The sequence below is a fragment of the Narcine bancroftii genome, chromosome 14 (assembly GCF_036971445.1).
Source record: "Narcine bancroftii isolate sNarBan1 chromosome 14, sNarBan1.hap1, whole genome shotgun sequence".
Classification (NCBI taxonomy): domain Eukaryota; kingdom Metazoa; phylum Chordata; class Chondrichthyes; order Torpediniformes; family Narcinidae; genus Narcine; species Narcine bancroftii.
In genome coordinates this window covers 61,140,492-61,152,835 of record NC_091482.1, presented here as the reverse complement: position 1 = coordinate 61,152,835, position 12,344 = coordinate 61,140,492, and the positions used below count along the sequence as shown (strand labels likewise).

General features: G+C 43.7%; 1 protein-coding gene across 1 annotated transcript in view; it reads left to right on the top strand.

Annotated features, from left to right (window-relative positions):
• The first annotated feature begins 254 nt into the window (after nucleotides 1-254).
• LOC138749747 (cartilage intermediate layer protein 1-like) overlaps nucleotides 255-12,344 on the top strand; it is a 29,736-nt gene continuing 17,646 nt past the window's right edge. Inside the window, exons 1-5 of the mRNA XM_069911557.1 lie at nucleotides 255-604; nucleotides 2,275-2,409; nucleotides 4,693-4,962; nucleotides 6,536-6,727; nucleotides 9,025-9,093. Of these exons, the coding sequence (XP_069767658.1) occupies nucleotides 2,349-2,409; nucleotides 4,693-4,962; nucleotides 6,536-6,727; nucleotides 9,025-9,093 (592 nt within the window). The 5' untranslated portion in view covers nucleotides 255-604; nucleotides 2,275-2,348. The remainder of the gene's footprint in view (nucleotides 605-2,274; nucleotides 2,410-4,692; nucleotides 4,963-6,535; nucleotides 6,728-9,024; nucleotides 9,094-12,344) is intronic.

The window sequence follows — 12,344 nt, the reverse complement described above, 5'->3', positions numbered from 1 at the left end:
TGACAAGTGAGGAGATGCATGTTCACAATAGTTAAGCGAACATGGTGCACTCCACTACAGAGTTGTTGATGTGTAGCGGAAGACGGAGGCCCCTAGTCATGTTCCAGGTCCTGAGATAGGTTAACTTTGTGTGGCCACTTCAGAACAAGGATTGTTCATTTGATGGAACGGGGAAGACCTTCTCTCAGAGAACAGTGGTTCTTTGGCTTTCTTTACTCAGAGCAGCTGTGGAGGCGGAATTGTTGAAGTTGATGAGATTTTTGATCTCCAGGACATTGATTACGGGGAAGATGGCAGTGGAGCCTCGATGTTATTAAACAGTGGGGCAGACTGGGTGGACTGAGTGACCTGCCCCTCTGCTCTTTGTCTGCGCTGAGGTGCGTGGGTGGGCCTGCCCATGTTTTTCACGAGCTACTGCGGCTGCTACCTTCATGGTATTGCTCCCCGCAGCTGTTGGCGCGGCGTCGGAGTTTGATCAAAGGACGTTCCCACGCCAGGTTGACAGATCCCAGACCTCATATAACAGCACTCGGCTGCAGACAGACACCAATCATCTCAGAGCCGCTGTAAGTGGATCCATCTTTCTGCAACCGGAGCGAGCGAGGTAAGTGCGCCGGGGTCTCCGGAGCGGAGTCCGGGCCAGGGGCACCCATTGTCCTCGGCCGTCTGGATCTGGACCCAGGACTGGTCAATACAGCCGGTGAGGAGCGTTACCAGAGAGTCGGGCAAAGTGGCGCCGCTCTGTGTGAGTGTCTCTGTCTGTGTGAGTGTCTCTGTCTGTGTGAGTGTCTCTGTCTGTGTGAGTGTCTCTGTCTGTGTGAGTGTCTCTGTCTGTGTGTAAGCGAGAGAGAGAATGAATTAAAGCGACAGACACCACCTGAGGACAAGTGTGGCTGCCTGGCTTCCCGGGTAGTTGAGCGCTGCTGTGTGGCAGGTGCCCAGTCACCTCCACACGTCCCTGGGGTGCGGGAAGCGGATAGGTCCCGCGTGGTTTGTCGGGGCAGTAATCTCGTTCGTGGGCTTGGAAAAGATCAACTGAACAGTGAATAGATCGATCACTGTTGCTCAAACCCAAACTGGGGAGCGGAGGTGGGAGTGGGACTCAGCGGGCTTGTCTGCTCTCGTCAGCGGGACACTGGGGAGGGGTTGAGGGATGGATGACATTTCATGGCAAGAAACAAGAATATTTGCGGTCAGACGTCCAGGGCACACGACAGGCTGATTCCTTTCCTCTATCACCCTGACCCGTCCCCTCCACGCCTTTACTCCCTCCCTCACTTCCCCTGCGTCTGGACATCACCACCACTGTCCAGTCCAGACATTGAGTCAAGGTGTTCAACTCCAGGGGGTGGAGTTGCCGGGAGCTTTGGACTGAAATCCTGGAGCAGAAGGCAACTCCCTGTAAATGTGCGGTAGTTAACCCACAGTCAGCGATACCAGCCTCCATCCCGAATTCCTTCTCCTGGGACCACAAGCGGTTTTCCCCACATCTTCGAGATGGGGGGAATTTATTGGCCTTGGGAGAATGAGGGGGAACCTCTACTGGGTAAAGTAGAGTTTGATATTGATGAGAAAAAGCCAAACCAGACTCAATGGGCAGAATGGCCTCATTCCCGTCAGAGCAAAATTCCATAAATATGGACAACTACTCCCACAATCACTGACCAAGCATCCCCGTCTTCCACGGGTTATTCCCTCCACAGTGGGATAATTCTTCCCTTTTCTATGCTATAAACTTCTAAACTTTAAAGGTGTGGCGCATTCATAAACAAAGCGAGTATCTGGATCTCCCTTGTTTTTCCCTGTCCCTATAATTTCCCACCACTCCTTGTCAGCCTCCTTATTCATTTCTCACTGGGTACATTCTGCTCGAAAACTGTTTTCACCACAGATCCTGAGATAGGAAGCCGTTTGTGCTGTTTCCACTGGGCCACCTTTAACCCGGACTCTGACTGCTTTTCTACTGAACACACTCATCCCCAGGGATAGGAGAGTCTAACTTCAACTGGAAATGGGTGACTTTCTGCTGTCCTTTTTCCACTGGTTTAATCAGCATGCTGGCGTCAGCTGATGGTGTGGATATGAGTAGGGGTTGAGGCCTTCAACCCCCCGATGTGATTTGATGTCATTTGACGCTGATGGCTGACTGCTTTCTTTCTCCACTGGATCCTTAACCATTAATTCTTGAGACAAGGTGCTGGTGAAAAAGGGGCTGGTGATTCCTATTGCCATGGCAGTTTTTTAGCCTGCAATCTGTTTTGATTTTTTTTTTAGGGATTTGCTCGTGATCACATTTGATGAGATTAGGCGTTGATGTCTGAAGATACATAATCCTAAGAAGTACAAAGATGGATCGGAACTTGGCAAACGCCTTTGTCTTGTTTGGGCTGGTCTGTGGGTCATCACAAGGTAGGCGTTGGGCTCTAGTCCTTCTCCAATCATTTAGTTTGCAGGATATGTATTCATATTGTATGTTGTTCTGAGAGTTCAGCAATTAGCTGATATGTGTACATCAACCTTCCATTTAGGCCACTTATAAGCACTCATCTTATCACTGGCACTCCCCTGCCCAACACCATTAACCATGTATAATTTCTTTAGTCATATAGCAGGAAAACTGGCCCTTCAGCCCACCTTACCCATGCCAACCAAAATATCCTACTCACACTCGTCCCACCTGCCTGAATTTGGCCCAGTTCCCTCTAAACCCATCCTTTCCATGTACCAGTTCCAAATGTTTCATAAACATTGCAATAGTTCTGCCTCAACACCTCCTCTGGAAGCCATTCTATACCCTCACCACCCTTTGCGTTCCCACAAAATCTCTTCCCCCCCCCTCACCTGGAACCTGTGTCCTCTGGTTATTGGCACTTCAAATCTCCCTTGGAAATCCAAACTGCTCCACATAATCCAGCCTGCAGTTTGAAAGAAATTATACATCCATGAACTCTTTGCCAACATTAGTGTTAACTTGTCTATACACATGGTAAAATATGCAAGATTGCAGACACCAAGGTTGAAGTAAAAAATATCGTGCTGGAGAAACTCGGCAGGTCAAACAGTTCTTTATGTAGCAAAGGTAAAGTTACAAAACCTCTTGAGAAGTGGTAAAAACAGCAGTCAGTGCTATTTTGATAACCTCAGATCCATGCAGGGATCCTTGTTGAAGGGCTCAAGCCTGATTATGTTGGTTACATATCTTTATCTTTGCTACATAAAATACACTGACCTGCTGAGTTTCTCCAGCTTTGTGTTTTTACTTTTTTTGAAGCCTGTTGCAAGGAGTTCTACATCTTCTTGCCACGTGTGATCAGGCTGGCCTTTCCATACTTTACCTCCCCCTACTTTAATGCTACATTGAAATTTTCCAATTGATTGAGATATTTCATAATCCCAGGACATTTTGGATCCATTATTTCACCTCATTCAGAACCTGGAGACATGCATCAGGTCCTGAAGATCCACTTGTTGCATTGGGTCACCCTTGGTGCAGAGAAACAGTTACATCACCTGCTGGGGAGGTAGAACATTTGATTCTCCATCCCTTGCATTCTGCAAAAGGGGGTTAACTATAGTCTGACCCTCTCCACCCCCCCACACTTTACCATAAACCTATGCCCTTGAGTTTGAGATTGGTTTGCTACTCAGAATGAGAACTTGGACATGCCAAGGACTACTGTTTCTCTGTGCCAAAGGTGGACAATAGGCAGGTCGTGGGCATGGATAAGGGCCTGATCCCAAATGAGGGGGGGTTGAGGACCTAGGAAAAAACTGTTGAGGGAGTCTATGAGGAAAGGTTGAAAGAATGGGAAGCAAAATGCTTCCAGATGTCACTTCATGCCTCATGCTTTTTCTCATTTGTCTGGAATGATATTTCCAGAGAAAAACAGAAAATTCTCTCATATTTACTGCAAAGATGTCAAATCCCTTGAGAAATTTGACAGACCAAAGCTATGGAAATTTTATCTCCTAACTGCAGAAATCTTCAGTAAGGCTGAACAAAAAATATGTTTTATCAATTAGGAATCTGGAATAATTTGTCAGTAACAAAGACAGGTCTTGGGGAGAGCTTGCAAACCGTCGAGAACATGATGTCCAAACACCTCCTTTTAAATACTATTGCAGACGCGTTGTTGGAAGTCCCTGTGGGAACTTTTGCTTCTGGGAAGTGGATTGTGGATTATTATTCTGTCTGTGACAGGGTCATTATGGATTGATTTTACAGATGTGCTCTATGTGAAACATCTAACACATTTGTTTCTTCATGTCTTGAGACGTGTATTGATTGGCGGTGCTGGTCTACTGCAATAAGCATTTGAGAGAAACACAGGAAACTGCAGACATTGGAATCTGAAGCTAAACATGGGTCAAGCAGCTTCAGTGGGAGAGAAAGAATGGTCAATGCAGTGATCTGGAACCCTTCAGGACTGAGAGTATGGTTGGTGGTGGTGGGGGGGGTGGGGTGTGAGCTGGTATATTGCAGACAATATACATGGTAAAATATGGGTAATACACATGGTAAAATATGCAAGATTGCAGACACCAAGGTTGAAGTAAAAAATACCATGGGTAGAATCAGGGCCAGTGGGGAATTGGTGAACCAGGGATGGGTGAAGGATGATGGACAGAGGTAGTTGTCTGGCAGATGTTAGATTGGGCTGATTCTGCAGCAGTAACATTTCTTGTTTTCAGGGCACTGGCTGTGGACACCTTGGTTCAACATCGACCACCCTGGCGGGAATGGAGACTATGAGCGTCTTGATGCCATCCGGCATTATTACCCAGACAAACTCTGCCCTACACCAGTTGGTGTTGAAGCTCGCACCACACAAGGTGTCCCGGCCACATTTACAGGAGAGAGAGTTCACCTCAGTCATCAGCACGGGTTTTGGTGTGTCAACACAGAGCAGCCCTCAGGAAAGCACTGCTCAAATTATGCTGTCAGGTTCCAATGCCCCAAAGGTATGTGCTGCTCTTGGTTGAGATCAAAACTCACCCAGGAGGCTCACTGAGGTCAGCCGGCTTCATACTTTGTCTCCAAGATGCAGAGCAGTTGGGCAGAGCAGCGACTGGTGAAATTGAATCCAAATGTGAGGTGATGCACTTTCGAAGGTCAAATTTTGATGGGACACACAGATTAAATACGAGAAATAACATTGGACAACAAAGTTTTTCAGAAAGTTTGCTTCCTAAAAAAAAAAATTGGGGATTGTGAGCACAATTATAATTTCAGATTTGTTGTAAAACATAGGAAGTTGGAGAAACATTAAATTAACTTTTTTTTAATTTAGCATGTTTAATCACATAGTGATGCTGAAACATTGCGTTAGTTCAACTGATTTTCATTTGTACTCAGCATCTGATGCCTCTTGTGTCATTGTCCAACAATGGTCAGCCAGCATTGATGGATTTCAATTGCCCTGATACTGCTTTTCCATACTTGCAATGTTCTGGTGAAATCTTTCCTCATGTTCATCACTGACTACACCAAGATCAGCAGGGAAGACGTCCAAGGGAAAATGTAGAGAATGATTTTGAATGACTTGTTGCACTTGAAGGTGTTGTTTGCTTGAAGTAGACTTAAAATATGACAGGAAATCACAAATTTATTATATTTAAAAAAAAAATATCTAATCATGACAGGAAAATTTTAAGGAAATTTTTAAAATCAACAGACCAAAATCCATAAAATACACCCAAAAGTGTTCAGGAAGAAAGTCTTTGTTGTGCAATGTAATTAAACTATTTACAATGCACAGATGTGCTGGAGAAATTCAGCAGGTGATGCAACTTCTACAGGAAGTAAACGATAACTCCAAAAAAAAAATTTACTACACAATCTGTGAGGCAGATTAAGCTATAAAATAAAACTAGAGTTTTTCCTGAGGTCATTTGGAAGCAAAATGCTGGCAAGGTGAAACACATGGTCTGGTCAGATAACATAGCTAGTTAATAGGTGAACATCTGAAGAACGTGGTGCTAATCTTTGGGAGGAGGGAGTGTGGCTTTCCCCCACATTATTTTGTGCTGTGGCTATTGGGAACAGTGTACAGAACATTTATGTCCCTTGCCAGTGGACTTTGGGTGTAGTAGGACTTTTTTTGGTATGGAAGAGATGGTTGAATTAGCCATCAGAAAAGGGAACCCAGCCAGTCACCTAGCCCCAGAAAGCCATGTGTTAATTTGTAAGGAGGGAGCAACTGACATTGATGCTTGCTCTCTGGGACAGAGGTAAAAAAGGCAGGTTGTGGAGGGATGATACTGTGAGTGTTACTGAACCAGTGAAAGAACAGCAGTCCTTTCTGGACAAAGGGGTGCAAACAGTGGGGTCAGAATGTCCCACAACAGGAGGGGTGAACACCAGAAAGAGGACAATAGTGTTGACTCAGGAACAAAGCACATGCCTGGGAACAGGCTCACTGGGCTGAGTTGAGGGTGCAGAATTCAAACAAAGCACAGTAAATAGGGTGACACATTTCTGAATATGCTGGCATAATTCAACACAAATCAAGCCAGAGTCTTTTTTTACCTCCAGGATCAATTTCTGGTGGGGCTTCGAGTTCCTGGTCCCAGTGGTCAGAATGGGGTCCCTGTACCGCAGACTGTGAACAGACAGGAGTGCAGACACGGAGCCGCACCTGCTCCTCAGCACGACGGGAGGACTGGCAGCTGCACTGCCCTGGTCCCTTGCAGGAAGGGCGCATGTGTGAAGGCCAACTGTGCACAGGTACATGCAAACATCTGGATAATATTCCACCTTAGATTCCCGGAATTGCAGCCATTAGCAAAACTAACCTGAAACAATCCAGTTCAGCTAATCACTAGAGCTGAGGGTAGTAAGATAATGAAACAGGCTGGCAGAGATAGTGGGAACATGGAACAAGCTGTCATACATAATGGGGACATGGAACGAGCTGTTAGACATGGTGGGACATGGAACGAGCTGTTAGACATGGTGGGACATGGAACGAGCTGTTAGACATGGTGGGACATGGAACGAGCTGTTAGACATGGTGGGACATGGAACGAGCTGTTAGACATGGTGGGACATGGAACGAGCTGTTAGACATGGTGGGACATGGAACGAGCTGTTAGACATGGTGGGACATGGAACGAGCTGTTAGACATGGTGGGACATGGAACGAGCTGTTAGACATGGTGGGACATGGAACGAGCTGTTAGACATGGTGGGACATGGAACGAGCTGTTAGACATGGTGGGACATGGAACGAGCTGTTAGACATGGTGGGACATGGAACGAGCTGTTAGACATGGTGGGACATGGAACGAGCTGTTAGACATGGTGGGACATGGAACGAGCTGTTAGACGTGGTGGGGACATGGAATGAGTTGTTAGATGTGGTGGGGACACAGAACAAGCTGTCAAACGTGGTGGACATGGACAAGCTGTTCAACGTAGTGGGATTACTTAAGTGGTGGGGACAGACCAAAGTGGCAGATATGGTGGGTACACAGGATGAGCTGGCAGATGTGGTGGAGATGAGCAATGAGCTGTTAGAGGCTGGGGACGGAATGAGGGGGCAGAGTCTGGGGACAAAATGAGTGGGAGGCAGGGTGGGGATGTAATGAGGTGGGATAAGGAGGGGTTGGAGAGAGAGAGAGTAGGGACAGAATGAGGTGGGAAAGGGAGGGGACAGAATGAGGTGGAAGGGAGAGGGAGGGGACAGAATGAGGTGGAAGGGAGAGGGAGGGGACAGAATGAGGTGGGAGGGAGAGGGAGGGGACAGAATGAGGTGGGAGGGAGAGGGAGGGGACAGAATGAGGTGGGAGGGAGAGGGAGGGGACAGAATGAGGTGGGAGGGAGAGGGAGGGGACAGAATGAGGTGGGAGAGAGAGGGAGGGGACAGAATGAGGTGGGAGAGAGAGGGAGGGGACAGAATGAGGGGAGAGAGAAGGTGGGGACGGAACGAGGTGGGAGATGGTGGGGACAGAATAAGGGGGCAGAGATGAAGCAAGAAATGAGACAAGGAAATGTCGAGAATGCAGTTCACATACCCACATCTGCTGTTGCTGGAACAGAGTTCAGGGCTGCATCATGAACAGGCCGAGATTTCTCTTGAAGTATTACTCTAAATACGTCCATCAGCACGGACCTCCAAACTCCTGTCCTCATGATTGGTCACTCCAACTCAAGCAGTCCATCAAAACTGACAGAAATCATGAAACATGGAAGAGTACAGCATAGGAAAGGGCCTTTCAGCCCATGCTCTCTGTACTGAACGATTAACTAATTTAACTCTCTCTTCTATTCCTGGCATATGTGTACATGTGTCTAGAAGCCTCTTAGATGCTACTACTGTGCCAGCTTCCACTACTACCCCTGGTGCCCATACCAGGCACCCACCGGTCTTTGTGTACAAAACACCCAGTCCTGCAGATTCCCTTAAACTTCCTCTCCCTCACCCTAAATACATGTCCTCTAATGTGTGACATTTTTACGCTGGGATAAAGATTCTACTATCTACACTATCAATGCCTCTCATAATTTTATAAACCTCTATCAGATCTCCCCTCTGATGCTCCAGAGAAAACAACCAATGACTGTCTCACTCTTCTTTCAGCTAATATTTTCCAGCCCAGGCAAAGTCCTGGTAAACCTTTGCTGTGCCCTATCCAAAAGCCCCACATCCACAGTCGAACCAAAGATTCTACATGCCAACGTCTGTCAGATGACGCAGATCATCAGTGGTCACCCCACCCCCACCCCCCCCAATTCTCTGCAGATATCCATATTGGTCACTACACCTTTCCGTCATTGCTGCTCACCCCCACCATCCATATTGTTCACAACAGTCTCAATGGAGCCTCTCAGTATCCACCTGCACAACCACATCGGTCCCTGACCTCTTGCCCTTCGTGACTAGTCAGTCCGACCCCCTGGTCTCGCCAGCCTCGGATGATCATCTGTTTGTCTGCTGCCTTGTTGCCTCCATCTCTAAGGCTGCTTTTCTCTGCCCTGTCCTCTGATTGACGGATGGTTTTGTTTTTGTGTTCTGCTGACAGTAACTCCCTCAACTGCCTTGAGGCTACTGAATGTTCCAGAGAAGATCAGTGAGGAGCATCAAACCACTGGTAATACTTTTCAGACTCTCCATTGTAATGTGGTTGTTCCCCGAGCAGGCCACAGGAGCACCAAGACACAATTCATTTCTAAATTGCCTTAAGGGTTCATGGAAACTGTCCAATATAATCTAATTTAAGACTTTATGCACACAGTTATTTGTCAGTGTTGATACTGACCTGCTGAGTGACAGGAGCTGGTGGGGTGGGGGGAAGTGCACATCTTTTCCAACACATTATGCAGCTCCTGATTATCCTGACTCTTCGCCTGGTTCTGTTTCTGAGACAAGTCACATCCTCTTCATCTATGCAGCTGTGATCACCACTGGGAATATGATTGAGAATAGAACATTACAGCACAGAAACAGGCTCCTTCTCGTCTGTGCCAAACCATTTTTTATACCTACACTCAGTCCATAGCCCTCCATACCTCTCCTATCCATGTACCTGTGCAAATTCTTCTTGAATGTTAAAATTAAGCCCACATTTACCACTTCATCTGGCAGCTCGTTGCACATCCCCTCCACTCTGTGTTTTTTGGGTTTTTTTTATTTTTCACACTATAAACCATATTGACCAAGATACATAGACATTTTTCTTCTTAAATATATACAGTGTCATTTTTTCCCCCTTTTTCCACCTCCCTTCCCTCCCTCCCTCACCCCTTCCCCATTTATTTGAAGTTCAATCTATAAGATACCTTAAACCCGTTAAACAATGTTGTCACTTAATAAAAATAAACAAGAAATTTTACTGAGTCAGTTCTTTTCGTTGTCTTCTCCATTTTAGGTGGTAGATGTCCACGGTAGGATTTCTCTATTGTGTTTCATGTATGGCTCCCATATTTGTTCGAATATTGTAATGTTATTTCTTAAATTATATGTCATTTTTTCTAATGGAATACATTTATTCATTTCTATATACCATTGTTGTATTCTCAAGTTGTCTTCTAGTTTCCAGGCTGACATAATACATTTTTTTGCTACAGCTAGGGCTATCCTAACAAATCTTTTTTGTGCACCATCCAAATCAAGTCCAAATTCTTTGTTTTTTATGTTACTTAGGAGGAAGATCTCTGGGTTTTTTGGTATATTGCTTTTAGTGATTTTATTTAATATCTGGTTTAGCTCTTCCCAAAATTTTTCCACTTTCTCACATGCCCAAATTGTTGTTCCCGTTTCCTTTTTACAGTGAAAACATGTCAGATACTGTTGGGTCCCATTTATTTAACTTTTGAGGTGTGATGTATAGCCTGTGTATCCAGTTATATTGTATCATGCATAACTTCGTGTTTATTGTATTTCTCATAGTTCCGGAGCATGGCTTCTCCCATTTTTCATTCTTTATCTTTATGTTTAGATCTTGTTCCCATTTTTGTTTCGGTTTACCGTTTGTTTCCTCATTCTCCTTTTCTTGCAGTTTGATGTACATGTTTGTTACAAATATTTTAATTATCATTGTGTCTGTAATCACATATTCAAAATTGCTTCCTTCTGGTAACCTCAGACTGTTTCCCAATTTGTCCTTCAAGTAGGATTTCAGTTGGTAGTATGCAAACATTGTATCGTGAGTTATATTATATTTATCCTTCATTTGTTCAAAGGATAATAATTTATTTCCCGAAAAACAATTTTCTATTCTTTTGATCCCTTTTCTCTCCCATTCTCTAAAGGAAAGGTTATCTATTGTGAAAGGGATTAGCTGATATTGCATCAATATTAGTTTTGGTAGTTGGTAATTTGTTTTATTCCTTTCTACATGAATCTTCTTCCAAATGTTGAGCAGATGATGCAATACCAAAGAATTCCTACATTGCACCAATTTTTCATCCCATTTATATAGTATATGTTCAGGTATCTTCTTCCCTATTTTATCTAGTTCTAATCTGGTCCAATCTGGTTTTTCCCTTGTTTGATAAAAATCTGATAGGTATCTTAATTGTGCGGCTCTATAATAATTCTTAAAGTTTGGTAGTTGTAAGCCTCTTTGTTTGTACCATTCTGTTAATTTATCTAGTGCTATCCTCGGTTTCCCCCCTTTCCATAAAAATTTCCTTATTATTTTCTTTAACTCCTTGAAGAATTTCTCTGCTAGGTATATTGGTAATGACTGAAATAGGTATTGTATCCTTTGGAAAATATTCATTTTAATACAGTTTATCCTTCCTATCAGTGTTAGTGGTAAGTCTTTCCAATGCTCTAAGTCGTCTTGTAATTTTTTTCATTAATGGATGGTAATTGAGTTTATATAGATGGCTGAGGTTTTTATTTAGTTGTATACCTAGGTATCTCATTGCTTGTGTTTGCCATCTAAATGGCGATTCTTTCTTAAACTTTGTGAAATCCGCATTATTCATTGGCATTGCTTCACTTTTATTTGCATTGATCTTGTACCCCGATACTTCTCCATATTCCTTCAATTTCCTATGTAATTCTTTTATTGGTATTTCTGGTTCTGTTAAGTATATTATAACGTCATCTGCAATAGACTGATTTTATATTCCTTCTCTTTTATTTTTATCCCTCTTATTTTATTTTCTGTTCTTATCAGTTCTGTTAGTGGTTCTATAGCTAATGTAAACAGTGAGGGAGATAGTGGACATCTCTGCCTTGTTGATCTGCTTAAGTTAAATTGTTTTGATATATATCCATTTACTGTCACTTTCGCCAATGGCCCCTTATATAATGCTTTAATCCAATTAATATATTTCTCTGGTAAGCTGAATTTTTGTAGTACTTTGAATAAATAATTCCATTCTACTCTATCGAAGGCCTTCTCTGCGTCTAAAGCAACCGCTACTGTTGGAGTTTTATTTCCTTCTACTGCATGAATTAAGTTAATAAATTTACAGATATTGTCTGTTGTTTGTCTTTTTAATAAATCCAGTTTGGTCTAGATTTACTATTTTTGGTACATAGTCAGCCAATCTGTTTGCTAATAGTTTAGCTATTATCTTATAATCTGTGTTAAGTAGAGATATTGGTCTATATGATGCTGGTACAAGTGGATCTTTCCCTGTCTTTGGTATTACTGTAATTATTGCTGTTTTGCATGAATCTGGTATGCTTTGTGTTTTATCAATCTGGTTGATTACTTCCAGGAGTGGAGGAATTAATAAGTCTTCAAATGTTTTGTAGAATTCTATTGGGAATCCATCCTCTCCTGGTGTTTTATTGTTCGGTAGTTTTTTTAATATCTCCTGTAATTCTTCTATTTCAAATGGTTTTATTAATTTATTTTACTCCTCTGTTTGTAATTTTGGT